Below are 13,306 nucleotides of genomic sequence, written 5' to 3'. Positions count from 1 at the left end.
CAGTTCCCTGAGAAGAGCTGAATGTATGTCTATGTTAGACAGTTGCTGCTCAATAGGTGAACTTAATCCATGAATAGTCTTCTCACCCTGACACAGCAGCCTTTCCTAAGGCATCTCTCTAGGTCCAAAGCCTATAGCAGAAACATGAACTGGCAGTTAACTTACAGTTTATTGGAATGTTTGACTAACTGACACATTCCATTTTTCTAACATGTTCTTTACTATATATTAAGCTTCCAGAAAAACTTAAGCAATGTAATCACCTACCCTGAGAAGTTTTTCAATCTTATTTAGTAGTGTAGGAATAAGATGAGACTGCAAATTCCCAAGCTCTGTCGTCCAAGCAGCATAGGCAGGTAAAAATACTTGATGTGTTGCACTAACTACTCTTTCTGAGGGATCACCCAAGGCTGAGAGCAGAAGTTCAAAACCCTGTCAAAAGGAGATGGGCATAAAGTTTGATAATAGGAATAATAAAGTAAAAATTATGTATCATGTTGATTTTCAACCCGAAAGTATACCTGTTGGTATTTGTCTGGATCATCAATGTATCCCATAATAATGCCAAGGCTTTTAATTACAGCTTCTCGTACCAAATCTGCTTTATCTTCCATTAGCATCTGCTGTAACATGGAGAGAACCAGGGAGCTACGGATCTCTTTCTGAAAGTAAAAATAAGAAGGTTCTTGATACTTAATCCCAACTGTGCACATTCACAGTGCTGTGAACTCTGATTTTATTGGCTGAAATTTTTTTCCTCTTTGAATAACATCATAGTCATCATCCCTATAGCTACAGATAGATATTTTTGCACAACTAATGTGTTTTCTTAATGTGGTGTAGTAGGTGGCCTGTTTTCATAATTTTCCAATATTACTATAACACACTGATAGACAAAGTTAATAGAAGAGAGGAAAATTAATGCTCACTGCTATAAACTGGCATCCATAGCTTCAGGATCCTCTTACTACTAATATGGAAGGGGCAAAATGAAAATTTGAAACGATTATCCTGCTACCCTAGAAAAAACTGTCTGCAGAAAAACTTCTGTTGTCTGAGGTACACAAATTTTCAGGCAATTATTAAGATTCTCCTCTTTTCTCTGACAAAACAGAAAATAAAGTAATGATTTAAAAATACGATCAGGAGAAAGAGCTATGGAATGGCGTAGCACAGAGAGTGGTGACTTAGGAGTCAGGAAGGTCTAAACTCAAGTTTTACCTCTCAAGCATACTGGTTATATAACCCTGACAATTTTTGAAGGCTCTAAGTTGCACTTTGAAACACCTAAGAACTCTGATCAACAGATTCCAGAGGATCTATGATGCCTATCTCCTGAGAGAGAGTGGCAATGGACTCAGGGTTCAGAATGACACATATGTTTGAACATGCATAGTACAGGAAGGTGTTTTTCTTGACTATGCAAATTTGTTGAAAAGGCTTTATTTTTTCCTTTTTTCCTCAATGGGGGTGGAGAGGGAGAAGAGAAACACATTTAATTGCAAAAATTTTTTTTAGAAAGACTAAGTTGCAGCAGATACTGATCTACATTGGTAGGGGGAGTTTTCTTACTGAGAATTTCTTATACTAATGGAATCATGTTTCCTTTCACATGAAACTCTGCTCTCCCCCCAAAATAGACATGATGGGAGAATGAATGTAAATACTGAGATGCTTCTTACTAAAGTATAGCTATTCCTTTAAGTTCTAGCAGCCAGAATGTTATTCTTTGACACTGTTTATTTTTTTTAACCAGATGCTGATTTTAATAACATGGAAATATCTTGTAATATCCACTATTTTAAAATGAAATTTTAAAAAATGTTTTATTTAAAATAATTTTATTCTATGTACTACCAATATTATTACTAATTTGTTGGAGGTATGGATCTATGAGTTCACTGGTATAGGGAATGAGGCTTGGACACTCCTTCCAATTAAGGTAGTTAAGTAATGGGCACTGAGATATGAAATGACTTTTACAGAGTCACAAAGTTAACATTTTTAAGGGATAGAATTTGAAGAGACCTTTCTGACTTAAAGGATAGCTTCTCTATCTACCATGTCGTATTGCCTCTCATTATCATTAACAGTTTGGCCAATTACTAAAATGTTCGAATTTCAACTCAGTTTTAGTGTCTTCTCTGGTTTTTTTGCTAAACTTGGTTAGTATTACTTCATGATCAAAGCAGAAAGTGAAAAGTGAGATTCCTTAGAAACTTACAATGACTTAGTGAGTGGTAAGATATACAAAGTGACGCTCATTAGATCAGGGATCCATTTGGTAGTTTCATGAAGCCTATGGAGTACTGCTCAGAACCTCTTGGTCTAATCATTTAGAGTTTTATGCAAACAGAATAGTTAGGCAGAATTACACAAAATTTGGAGGATCATTAGAATTTTTAGTTATTAGAAATGGCTCCCCCCCAATAAAAACAAAAGGAATTCTTTGTATTTCTAGTTGAAGCAAATGTAATTGTTCCCATTTCCTGTATGCTCTTACGTGGGAAATTAAATACACTTTGATCATAAAGTTTCTACACCACTATGGTACCTAATAAGCTTGCCACAGTAACACCCTTCCAGCCCTATTTCCACTTACAGGCTGGAAAAGCAGTTATTCTTGGGGCCAAGCTTGTCTGAAATAGAGGGTCTAAAACTAATCTATACCAATTAGACATTTTTATGACTGTTTCTCTTCTTCCAAAAAAAAATGAGACACCTCTAGATTTACCTCTTATAATCAGGAGATTATACAGGGATACGCTATGTTTTGAATGTTAAAAGAGATTTGTACTGTAATCAGTCAGTGCTATAACAAAATAAGCTAAACTAAGACTCAACCCAGATTATTTTAAATTCTAATTTAATTTCTTTGAACTGTCTTTGCTCTAATATTAAATAATAAATCTGAATTAACCAGAATTTTTGGAGATTTTTATTAACTGAACTTCCAGACTGATTTAGCATTGCTAATCTTTGTGTTTCAGTCCCAGTGAAAACTTAAAAAAAAAACCATAACAGTCCATGTTTGTGACTCAGTAATGAAGCTCCTTAGATTGCAGCTCTTGGTACTACCGCTATATGGGCCTTTTCTCTCTGACTCCATTTTCTCTTTTCCCAAAGTAGTATGGTCTAAAGGAGTCAGGATCAGAAGCCACAAGAAATCATATTAAAAAAAAAAACACCCCAAAACTTGCAAATCACTGGTCTATGGTGATATCAAAGGAGGTATCCTAGTTATCCAAGCACAGAGATTTGTTAATAAAAATAAAAATTCTTACAGGAAGGTAAGGTGCTAGGGCTCCACAGGATTCAGCCACCAGAAGTCGTCTCTCTGGGTATTTGTGATTAATCTAGAGCAGTAAAATGCAAGGGAAGAAACAATGATTAACCTTTACTGAAAGCTTTTTAATTACATATGTTAATGAATTTTTTTCATATATCTCTAAGCTTAATTTTAAATTATTATGCTGTACAGAATTCACATGTAATGATTTATAAGATAAATTTAACAGGTAATTAACTTCCTTTGTATGACTGATTCTCCATGAAATTTGTACTCTTCACTCTTGAGTGGGCTAAGACTTTCCCACACTGCTGGACTATGAACCCGTGAGGAAGTGTAGGGAGGAAAAACTATTTTTTTTTTAAATTGTAAGAAAGAGACTGGATCCAAGAGGAAATTAAGGGACACTTCATATGACCACAGGAGTTAGGAACTAGAAAGAAGCCTGGATTATAAAACATTCTTAAATTAGAGATTAAGGAGTTCCAGCAAAACTGGGAATGGAACTAGGATTTATTCACTCCCACTGCATTTTAGTGAATAGAGAAATGTAGCATTGACCTTACAAAGAAAGTGTTGTTACTAAATGTTATAGGAAATACTTAGGATTTGGGGGTTGTGTGCTTAGGAGTTTTTTATTTTTGGGGTTTTTTTTTTTTAGAGTAATAGTCCAGGGTCAGACTGTGTCTGCTATCAAAGAACCAGACTAGCTAAATATGGAAAGCTTCATTACAAAGAGACTTATTGTGAGGTAACAAATTTTTGGCCTTAGAAACTTCTAAAACTAAGAAAAATACAAAATAACCCTCAATATTGTATAGTTGCCTTTTTGCTTTTCCTGTCAAGAGTGAGAAAAAAGAGGGTAGTAGGTGTTAAGGATGAGTTTTTAGACTGTCTGTATGTGAGTACTCTCAATGTGAGATCCTTGTCTAACAAGTTTGCACATTACTAGAAGCAATCAATCATCTCAGAGAAACCCAGAGGATATAAGAAAATTATAGCTAAATGGAAACATGGTTCATGGGTTCTTTTTGGAAAGGAAACAAGATTTGATAGCACTGGATTACCTGTATACCAAAAGGCAACAAGAAAGATAATTTCAAGTGATAATTGTTTATCTCATCATTAGTAAAAAGATTAATGAATGTAATTGAAGTTTATAGGCCAATATACCTGTTGCAGAAGATGAGGGAGTAAAAAAATTCAACTAAGAACTAAACATGATCCCCCAAATGAAGTCACCATATAAAATGACATTTGAGGACAAATATAAAGGTGGACATAGGGGAGTACAGTGAATAATATTAAAAAATAAGGCTAAAGTTTAAGAAATGAAAGAGGCCAATGGCTTTTAGATTACAGAAAAGCCTCAAACCAATAAATCTTATTTTCTTTAGACCTGAAGAAAAAAAAACATGTAAAGAGAGATCAGCAGAGTGAGGATTGTGCCCATAATGACTCTGTATCTATCTACTTATCTACAAAGGGGGAAAAATAAGCCAAAGGCAGTAGAACTTCTCATGGACTTGGAAAGGGAAAAAAGCAAATGCATTTTTTGTCAGTTGATTGTTAACTGATCTGGATATGTTGTGTTAATGCTAATGATTTTGAAATGAGAAAAATACCTGGTATTTTGTATGTTTATTTGATTATTTGTCTTTGTTGATGATTAATTTTATAATTTTAAAAATACAAAGCAAACTGTGTGACCCTGGGCAAGTCACTTTACCCCAATTGCCTAAAAAAAAATACAAAGCAAAATTTTTTAAAGAAGTGATGGATATGGGAGGCAGTTAGGTGGTGTAGTGGACATAACACCAGCCCTAGAGTCAGGAGGACCTGAGTTCAAATCTGGTCTCAGACACATGATACTAGCTGTGTGACCCTGGGCAAGTAACTCAATCCAGATTGTCTCACCAACCCCCCGCACTCCAGAAAACAACCCCCCCCCAAAAACCAGAGAAGGATATGGTGAGAACCAAACACCACTATGATGAACCCAGCTGTATCACAGTCACATAATTAACACTGCCATCAAGGATAAAAATGTAATGTGTTTGAATTCTGCTAAATATCCAAGTATCAGATTTCACTTTGGGACTAGAATTCAAAATTAGTAAGAAGAGGTTTAATTATAAACATAAAATTCTATGTAATAGGGCTTACTATTTATAATTTACTCCACTTTTCTATTTATTTCATAAACCTATAAGATATGGCAGGCTTATCTATTCTGTATCACAATATTATCATTCAGGCTACAAGAAAAAATCAATATAATTTTATATATGCAAATCTCCTAATTATATTAGAAAAAATATTTAAAAAAAGAAAAAAAATTAAAAATACTTTTAGTATTTCACTTCTATAATATTGGTATATCTTATAAATGACCTTGTAAGGGCAAGAACTCAAGACACTTACCTTGTGCTGAAAAGCCATTTAAAAAAATTATTCTGTGATAAAAAGGCATATAATTACTAAACCTCATGTAAGTAAAGAAACATAATTAAAAAAAACCCCAACACAGATAATTACCTGTTCCCAACATTGTGGTAAAAGCTCCGCTTCCACACGCGTTGGTCCAACATGACGTGCAAATGCTACACAACCAGTCAGTATCATCTGTCTGAAAATACAAATCAATAGATAGTAATGTGAGATGCTACACTGACTCCACTAGGCAGAACTAGAACAGAAAGATGAAAATTATAAAGACACAGATTTTATTTCAACATAAGAAACAAATTTATAAGAGAACAGTCTAATAATGGAATATGCAACTTCAGTAGGTAGTGAGCTCCTTATCACTGGAACAATTCAAGGGCTGAATGATCAGAGATGTTGGAGAAGGAACACCTGTACAAAGTAAAAAGTTAGATGAGATTATGCTTCCCATTTTAGGATTCTGGGGTTATATGAAATCCCCACTGTTTTGGTATCCACTATGAAAAGTCATTTAGAGTCTCATTCAAACACAGTATTTGTTTTCTGATTAGTCATTTATTAAGTGCTTACTATGTGCCAAACACTATGCTAAGCACTGAGAATACAAAGGCAAAAGACAAAACAAACAAAAAAGAACAGTCTTTGTTCTGAAGGAGCTCATAATGTAATGGGGGAGACAATACATTCAAGACAAACTGGAGGAAATCATCAAAGGGAGAACACTAGCATTAAGGGGAGGTCAGGAAAAGTTTCTTGTAGAAGTTGGGATTTTTGCTGGGACTTGAAGGAATCCAGGGAAGCCAGGAGAGGAAGATGAGAATAACTGGTGAAAATATTTGGATTAGGGAGATGGAGTACTTATTATATAGAAAGGGGGGAGGGTCAATGACACTGGATCACAGGGTATGTGGAGGAGAGTAAGGTGATGAAGAACATTAAAAGTCAAACATAAGATTTTATATTTGATCTTAGAGGTTATAAGGAGCTATTCGAGTTTACTGAGTAGGTGGGTGACATGGTCAGACTTGCACTTAAGGAAGATTAATTTGATAGTTGAGTGGAATATGGATTAGAGTGGAGAGAAAGCAGCCAGCAAAGTTATTCCAATAGTCTAGGAGAGAGGTAATGAGGGCCTGCAACACAGTAGTGGCAATGTCAGAGGATACAAAGAACTGGAGTTTGGGGGGAAGGGGAATACAAGAGCTCAAAATGATAGGTAACCGATTGGATATTGGGGGTGGAGTGGTTGATGAGAGAAGCAAATCCAGGATGAAACCTAGGTCGCAAGCCTGGATGATTATGTGATTAATTTTACAGTTTAATAAAGCAATTACTTACTACTGAAATAATTCTAGTTATGAGCATTTACTAGTGAGTAAATGTTCCAACACTGAACCCATGATGTTTTCAGGTGTAATTATGTACAACTGTATCTTTAAAATTTTATAAATGTGAAAAAACAGAATTGCCATTTTAAAAAAAATTAGTTTTCATATGAAAACTAGAAGGATAACATATTAGAATGTCCATTAGAATATTCTATTAAAATATTATTTGCCATTTTACCAGTAATATAAACGAAGCATGGCAGTACATGCCTGTAATTCCAGCTACTGGGAAGGCTAAGAACGATGCATCACTTCAACTTGGGAGTTCTAAGCTGTAGCTGGCTAAGGCAATTGGATAGTTGCACCATGCTCAGCAAATATTATATATTAACATGTATATGGTTAAGGAGGAGGAGAAGACTAAGTTGTCTAAGGAGTTGTGAACTGCCATATGCCAGAAATGGAACAAGTCAAATCTTCAGTGCTGATGAGACTAGGAAAAGCCCTTCCAGACTGCGTGAGATAGGGAGGTCCAGTGTTAAATGAGTGTTTTTTTTCTCTACTGGTAAAACCTCCTTTTTCCTTTGTAATGGTCACCTATGGGATAAAATTATAAAGACACTGCTGTAATGACAACTGATAACACTTTTAATAATTCATTTGGCTAAACTGTGATTTAATTACAGTGATGTATTTTTTAATTAAAAATCTTTTTCAATAAAAAAATCTAACTTTTTTTTCTGGCCCCCACCCCTATTTTCCCAACAACAAAAAAAAATGAAACCCATGCAATAAGTATGCAGAGTTAAGGAAAACAAATTCACTTGTTGTCCATTCCCAATTATGTCTCAATCTGTACCCTGAGTCCAACACTTCTTGGTCAGAAGGTACACAGCATGTCTCATCATAAGTCCTCTGGTCATTGCATAAATCAGAGTTCTTAAGTTTTTCAAAGTAGTTTTTACAATTTTGTTGTATAAATTGTTCTGGTTCTGCTCATTTCATTCTGTATTCATTTATACAAGACTTTCCAGGTGTCTGAAATTATCCCCTTCAAAATTTCTTACAGGACCATAGTATTCCATCACATTCATATACCATAACTTTCTTATCCATTTCTTTTTTTCTTTTTTCTTTTTGCTTTTTTGGTGAGGCAGTCGGGGTTAAGTGACTTGCCCAGGGTCACACAGCTAATAAGTGTCAAGTGTCTGAGGCCACATTTGAACTCAGATCCTCCTGCCTCTAGGGCTGCAGCTCTATCCACCTAGCTGCCCCATTTCTTAACTGATGAACACCCTCTTACTTTCTAGTTCTTTGCCACCATAAAAAAAAAAAGCTGCTAGAAATAGTTTGGTACATATAGGTCATTTTTCTCTTTCTTTGATCTCTTTAGAGTAGTGACCCAGAAGTGGGTCAATGGGTATGCGCAGTTTAATAACTTTTTGAGCATAGTTCCAAACTTCTTTCCAGAATGGCTAAACCAGTTCAAAACTCCAACAATGCGTTATTCTATCTCCCCCACTCCAATCCTCTAAGACAAATTTGTCATTTTCTTTTTGTTAACTTTGTCAATGTAATAAATCTAAGGTAGAACTTGAGAGTTGCTTTAATTTAAATTTCTCTAAATATTTTGTAATGTGGCCATTGATAGCTTAACTACAGTATTTTAGATACTGTCACAAGATACTTATCAAATGTGGATGTAACATACTTGGCAGATTAGAAGGCCCACATTTCCCCAACCCCTTTCCTAACAAAATTCCTAGGTAGAAAAGAACGTTAATTAAATCCATAGCTGTCATTCAGTCCTCATCCATTTCCTCCACTCACATATACTATCTATTATATTTCTTCTTTCTTCTGTATTATTTCCACTTCTTTTTTCATAAGTTTAAGGTTATAGGCCTTCACTTTTAGCCAAATAGTTTTATATGCTATATCAATTTGTTGTCACTATCATCAATGCCAGAAAACACTTTGAAGGTTAAAAAAAACTGAATTAGATCCTAAACAATAAAATTCCTGGACAAGGAATCTCCCTCTATCAATGCAGGTTTCTATCTTCTCTTTAACTTCTAGCCCTGAGAAACTGAGTGACTTGACCAGGATCACACAGCCAATATATCAGAGACAGATTTGAACCCAGGCCTTCCTTACTCTAAAGTCAGCTCTCCCCCATCCCCCATAGGACACAGCTGCCTCTACTCAAAGGTAAAAACAAATAAATTTGTATTTTTAGAAGAAATTATAAATAAAAAATTTGAAATTATGAACCTACATCAATAAGCATTCCTAACATTTAATTTTCTCAGTTACTCATGGCTAGATTGTTATGCCATATGAAGTATGATAGAACTATCATTAAAATAATTACTTTGCTGTATCTCAGATTAGAGCTATCACAATAACATGGTGATTAAGAGTTTCATATAAATAAAAAGCTTCAGTAGTCTGAGATTTCAATGAAATGGGGATTCACTCCACTAGTATTCAGATCATAATCTCTCCAAGCCTTTTTATCCTCTGTGTTTTTTATCCATGTTCACAGAGAATTTATCCAATGTGCTGGAGGCCTTCTCTCTAGTTCTTTTTACATTTTATGCATATCAGTGCATTTTTTGGGTTATCTAGCTGTCAGATTTAATCCTCTGATCAACATGTTTTTTAATATCCCTATTTATTCCATTTATCTAATATTTCTATTACCACTTTATAAAACCACAGATTTAGAAGTGGAAAGGGCCTTAGTGGTCCTCTAGTCAAAACTCCCCTATTCTGATGATGAAAAAATTGAGGCCCTAACCAGTTAAGGGATTTACCCAAGATTAAATATCTACTACATGGTAGAGTAGAGGACCTGTGTTTGAATCTTTTATCTGATACTTACTAGCTATATTAACTAAGATCACGATCAAGTCACCTCACCTCTCTTAGCTGTTTCCTAACCTTTAAAGTAGGGATACAAAATGTAATTTAGATAATGTATTTAAAGATTTTTTCAAATCTTTGAGTACTGTATAAGTGTTAGCTAAGTCACTTGTTACCTGTATCCATTCTGCGTCTCTACGCTGCCATGAGAGTCACCTGCAACTCTGATTCCTTAAAAGCCTGCAGTACTTCAAGGTTTATAACATTCTTATTTAAAATAAGAGATGGGTCTTTGCCCTAGGGAGTAGCCTGAGATCATTAAAAACACTATTGTGAAATTTCCCAAACACAATCATGCCTGTTCTTTCCTCATACTCAATTCTGGGCTCAACTCACTATGTGCAATGCCTGCCCCAGATATGAAGAAGCCCTATAATGCTCTTGGGGTAAAATAGCAACTGAAAACAGCATCATCTGAAGGACCCAGTCATCTAAAAGGAATCCCCTTTTCCTGTGGACACCGTACAAAGTATCTTCCATGACCACTGCAAAATTCTAAGTGTGGCTACATTTCTTTGTTTGGGGGCTTGCATAATCAAAGAGTTGTTGAACTACATGGGAATTTTCAAGGAATTGTGCATGATATCAGTATATGGCTAAGATTCTCTGTCAAAAGCTTTCCTGAAATAGGCACCAAACAGTGGAAAGCTTCATTATCTCTATCCCTTAATCATATAAATATAAAGATGTGTTCTGCTACAGATAATTATTTGCAAAAGCCTGCCTATTTTCTTCTCAAAAACTCAAGAAGCATATCTTTGATATGCGTGTAGATTATCTAATAAGGACTCTAAAGAGATGAAAAACTAGGTACATGAACTGAGAGTTAAATAATTTCTACTGCCTTTGGGGTTAGGAGTTATTGAGTGCAATTTTTCCATTCTTTTGGTTTTCTATTCTTGCCTCAGCTATCTTGTAAAATTATCTCAATGTGCTCAAGTCTGTGTTGCCTTAAGCATGAACTTCCACAATGTATAAAGGGCATCGTAAAGTCACTGTGCACTGTGTAATTCTGTTAATTTTTCTTTTGGTACAGGGATAGTGTAAGGGACAGAAATGTAGGGGCCCAAATGTGGTGGTTTCTCATTCCATCATTCATCACCAATGATGAATACAGATTATTTTATAAATGTTGACCAGATTATTCCATTTTCCTGCTGTTGTCCTTTAGCCAGGTGTAGCTATAAAGGCTGTCAAGATAATGGGTTTCAAACCAAGCTTTTAGTAGAATCTTTACTTTTACAGTGCTTTATAATAAAGTTGTCTTCTAAATTGCTCTTGCTTGACATGTCCAGTAAGCAGTACAAGGGTTTGTTGGTTAAAATAGTTTCTGGGATCTTTTAGTCCCCACATTGTGGTGACCATTTTAGATTAGTTAAATTTTTAAAGGAAATACTGACAATCAAGGTCAATACCTTAGCCTTTTTCAGAATGGATGGAGTTTCTTCAAATTTGTCTAGAAGAAACTTGCAGTTGTATGCTGTGCCTTTTCATCTTTGGTTTTTCTTCTAATTTCACATTGTTTGACTTTTGCTATGAATCAACTGTTTCTGATTACACACAGGTAGCTTACTGTAATGACTTCCATACCAGCAATCGGTAAATTGTTTCTTGTCTATCAAAATGTCTAGTGGATGGAACACTGAATTTGGAGTAGGAAGAAATAGGTTCAAATCTCACCTCCATCATTTACTAGCTATGAGACCTTAGGAAAGTTGCTTACCTCTTGGAACCTCAGTTTTCTCATCTGCAAAATGGGGATAACAACAGTATTTACATCATAGCTGTAAAGATCAAATGTGATGATTTTTGATTTTCAAACCTTAAGGTGCTACAAACACGAGCTAATACTGTCATAATTTTTGTGATACTGTTTAGTGTTTGTTGTGTCCAACATCTACTATCTTCAAGGAGAAAATAGTCATGATATAAAGACAAAAAGCTTCACAACAGTCTAAAATCCTTTGGCCTCTTTTGTTTCTCAAACCCAGTCCACTGTGTTTTTTTTTTAAATTAAATTTTATTATTTTTTAATTAGCAAAACGTTCACCTTTTCTTACTCTAAAGCTCATCCTTCTCCTCACCCTCAAATAAGAAAGAAAAAGAAAGCCCTTGTTATAAACAAGCATAATTGAAAAAAGCAAGCTTACAAAGTGAAATCATTGGCAATGTTTCACATTATACACTCCGTGCCACACATCTGTCATGTGCTTTTGAGCTTCCTTCTTGCTTCACACACAGGCAAAGGCATTTACTTCTCATCCTGGAAAGCTACTCCTAAGGACAGGGTCCCTGCACAATCTGCCCTGGATTTATGACCTGGGTAGTAAATGACAGAGCTGCCAGTTGGCACCTGTTCTTGCACTCTACATAAATTTAGGCTCTTTTTTGTTTTATCTGGGACCTGTCCCTGTACTGGTACACAACCTCCCCTGTGCTAATAAGCTTTGTAAGGTACACTCCTGATCAGACCCTGTCCATAGTGTTCTATTTATCTCCCTATGCCGACCTGAGCTGGAAAAATAACTCATTGTGATTTAAAAAAAATTTTCTGATTAGCATTCGGTCTGGAGCATTTTCTAGATCAGTTTGGAGGAAGTAGGGATAAAGGTAAAGACAATCTTGCAATACTTCTTTCTGCAACTTATGCTCTGTTTCTTAAACCATATTTTCTAATGTATGTTTCACCATACTCCCTTATGCTCACCTTCATAATGAAGTCATTGAGTCACAAAGTTAGTGTCTGAGGTAGGATGAGAAATCAAGTCTTCTAACTCCAAACGCTCGAACTAAGCTACCTCTCTATTCCCAATGTCACTACCCAGTTACCAGCCCTTGCCACCCAACAGAAATTATAACATCTCCTAACACACCATCCCTCCCACCTTGATCCTCCAAAATGTAATTCATACCATTGCCAGTGTAATCATCCTTATATAGAAAATAAATCTTCCTCATGTCACTCTTCACAAATCTTCAATAGCTCCTTACTGCCCATTTAATATTTGAACTTCTATCTTCTAATGCCCTCCACGATACGATAATACCACATTTTCTTTCCATTTTTTTTTTTGGTGTGTGTTTGTGTGTACCTATGATTTCACTGGCATAAGGAACTGCAAAATTATAAACTTCTTTTATTGAAAGATCAACAATTCATTTGTAACTTAGAGAATTGCCTGGGGCACTGAGAGATAAAGTGATCTGTCCATGGTTATGTATCTGGTATGTGTCAAAGACAGGACTTGAAGTCACATCTTTATGACTACAAAGTTTTCCTTTCATCCACTATGTCCAACTACTTCTCTGTTAA

General features: G+C 35.3%; 1 protein-coding gene across 8 annotated transcripts in view; it reads right to left on the bottom strand.

Moving 5' to 3' along the window:
• RELCH (RAB11 binding and LisH domain, coiled-coil and HEAT repeat containing) overlaps positions 1-13,306 on the bottom strand; it is a 138,515-nt gene that overhangs the window by 51,881 nt on the left and 73,328 nt on the right. For all 8 annotated transcript variants that reach the window (XM_020995716.2, XM_020995715.2, XM_020995711.2 and 5 more), the window contains 4 exons: positions 5,828-5,918; positions 3,285-3,356; positions 522-662; positions 268-432 (listed from right to left, as the gene is read on the bottom strand). In XM_020995716.2, the coding sequence (XP_020851375.1) occupies positions 268-432; positions 522-662; positions 3,285-3,356; positions 5,828-5,918 (469 nt within the window). The remainder of the gene's footprint in view (positions 1-267; positions 433-521; positions 663-3,284; positions 3,357-5,827; positions 5,919-13,306) is intronic.

Source organism: Phascolarctos cinereus, unplaced genomic scaffold (assembly GCF_003287225.1).
Source record: "Phascolarctos cinereus isolate Bilbo 61053 unplaced genomic scaffold, phaCin_HiC Scaffold_4;HRSCAF=312, whole genome shotgun sequence".
Lineage (NCBI taxonomy): Eukaryota > Metazoa > Chordata > Mammalia > Diprotodontia > Phascolarctidae > Phascolarctos > Phascolarctos cinereus.
The sequence above is the reverse complement of the archived record's forward strand: the minus strand, read 5'-3'. Positions and strand labels throughout refer to the sequence as shown.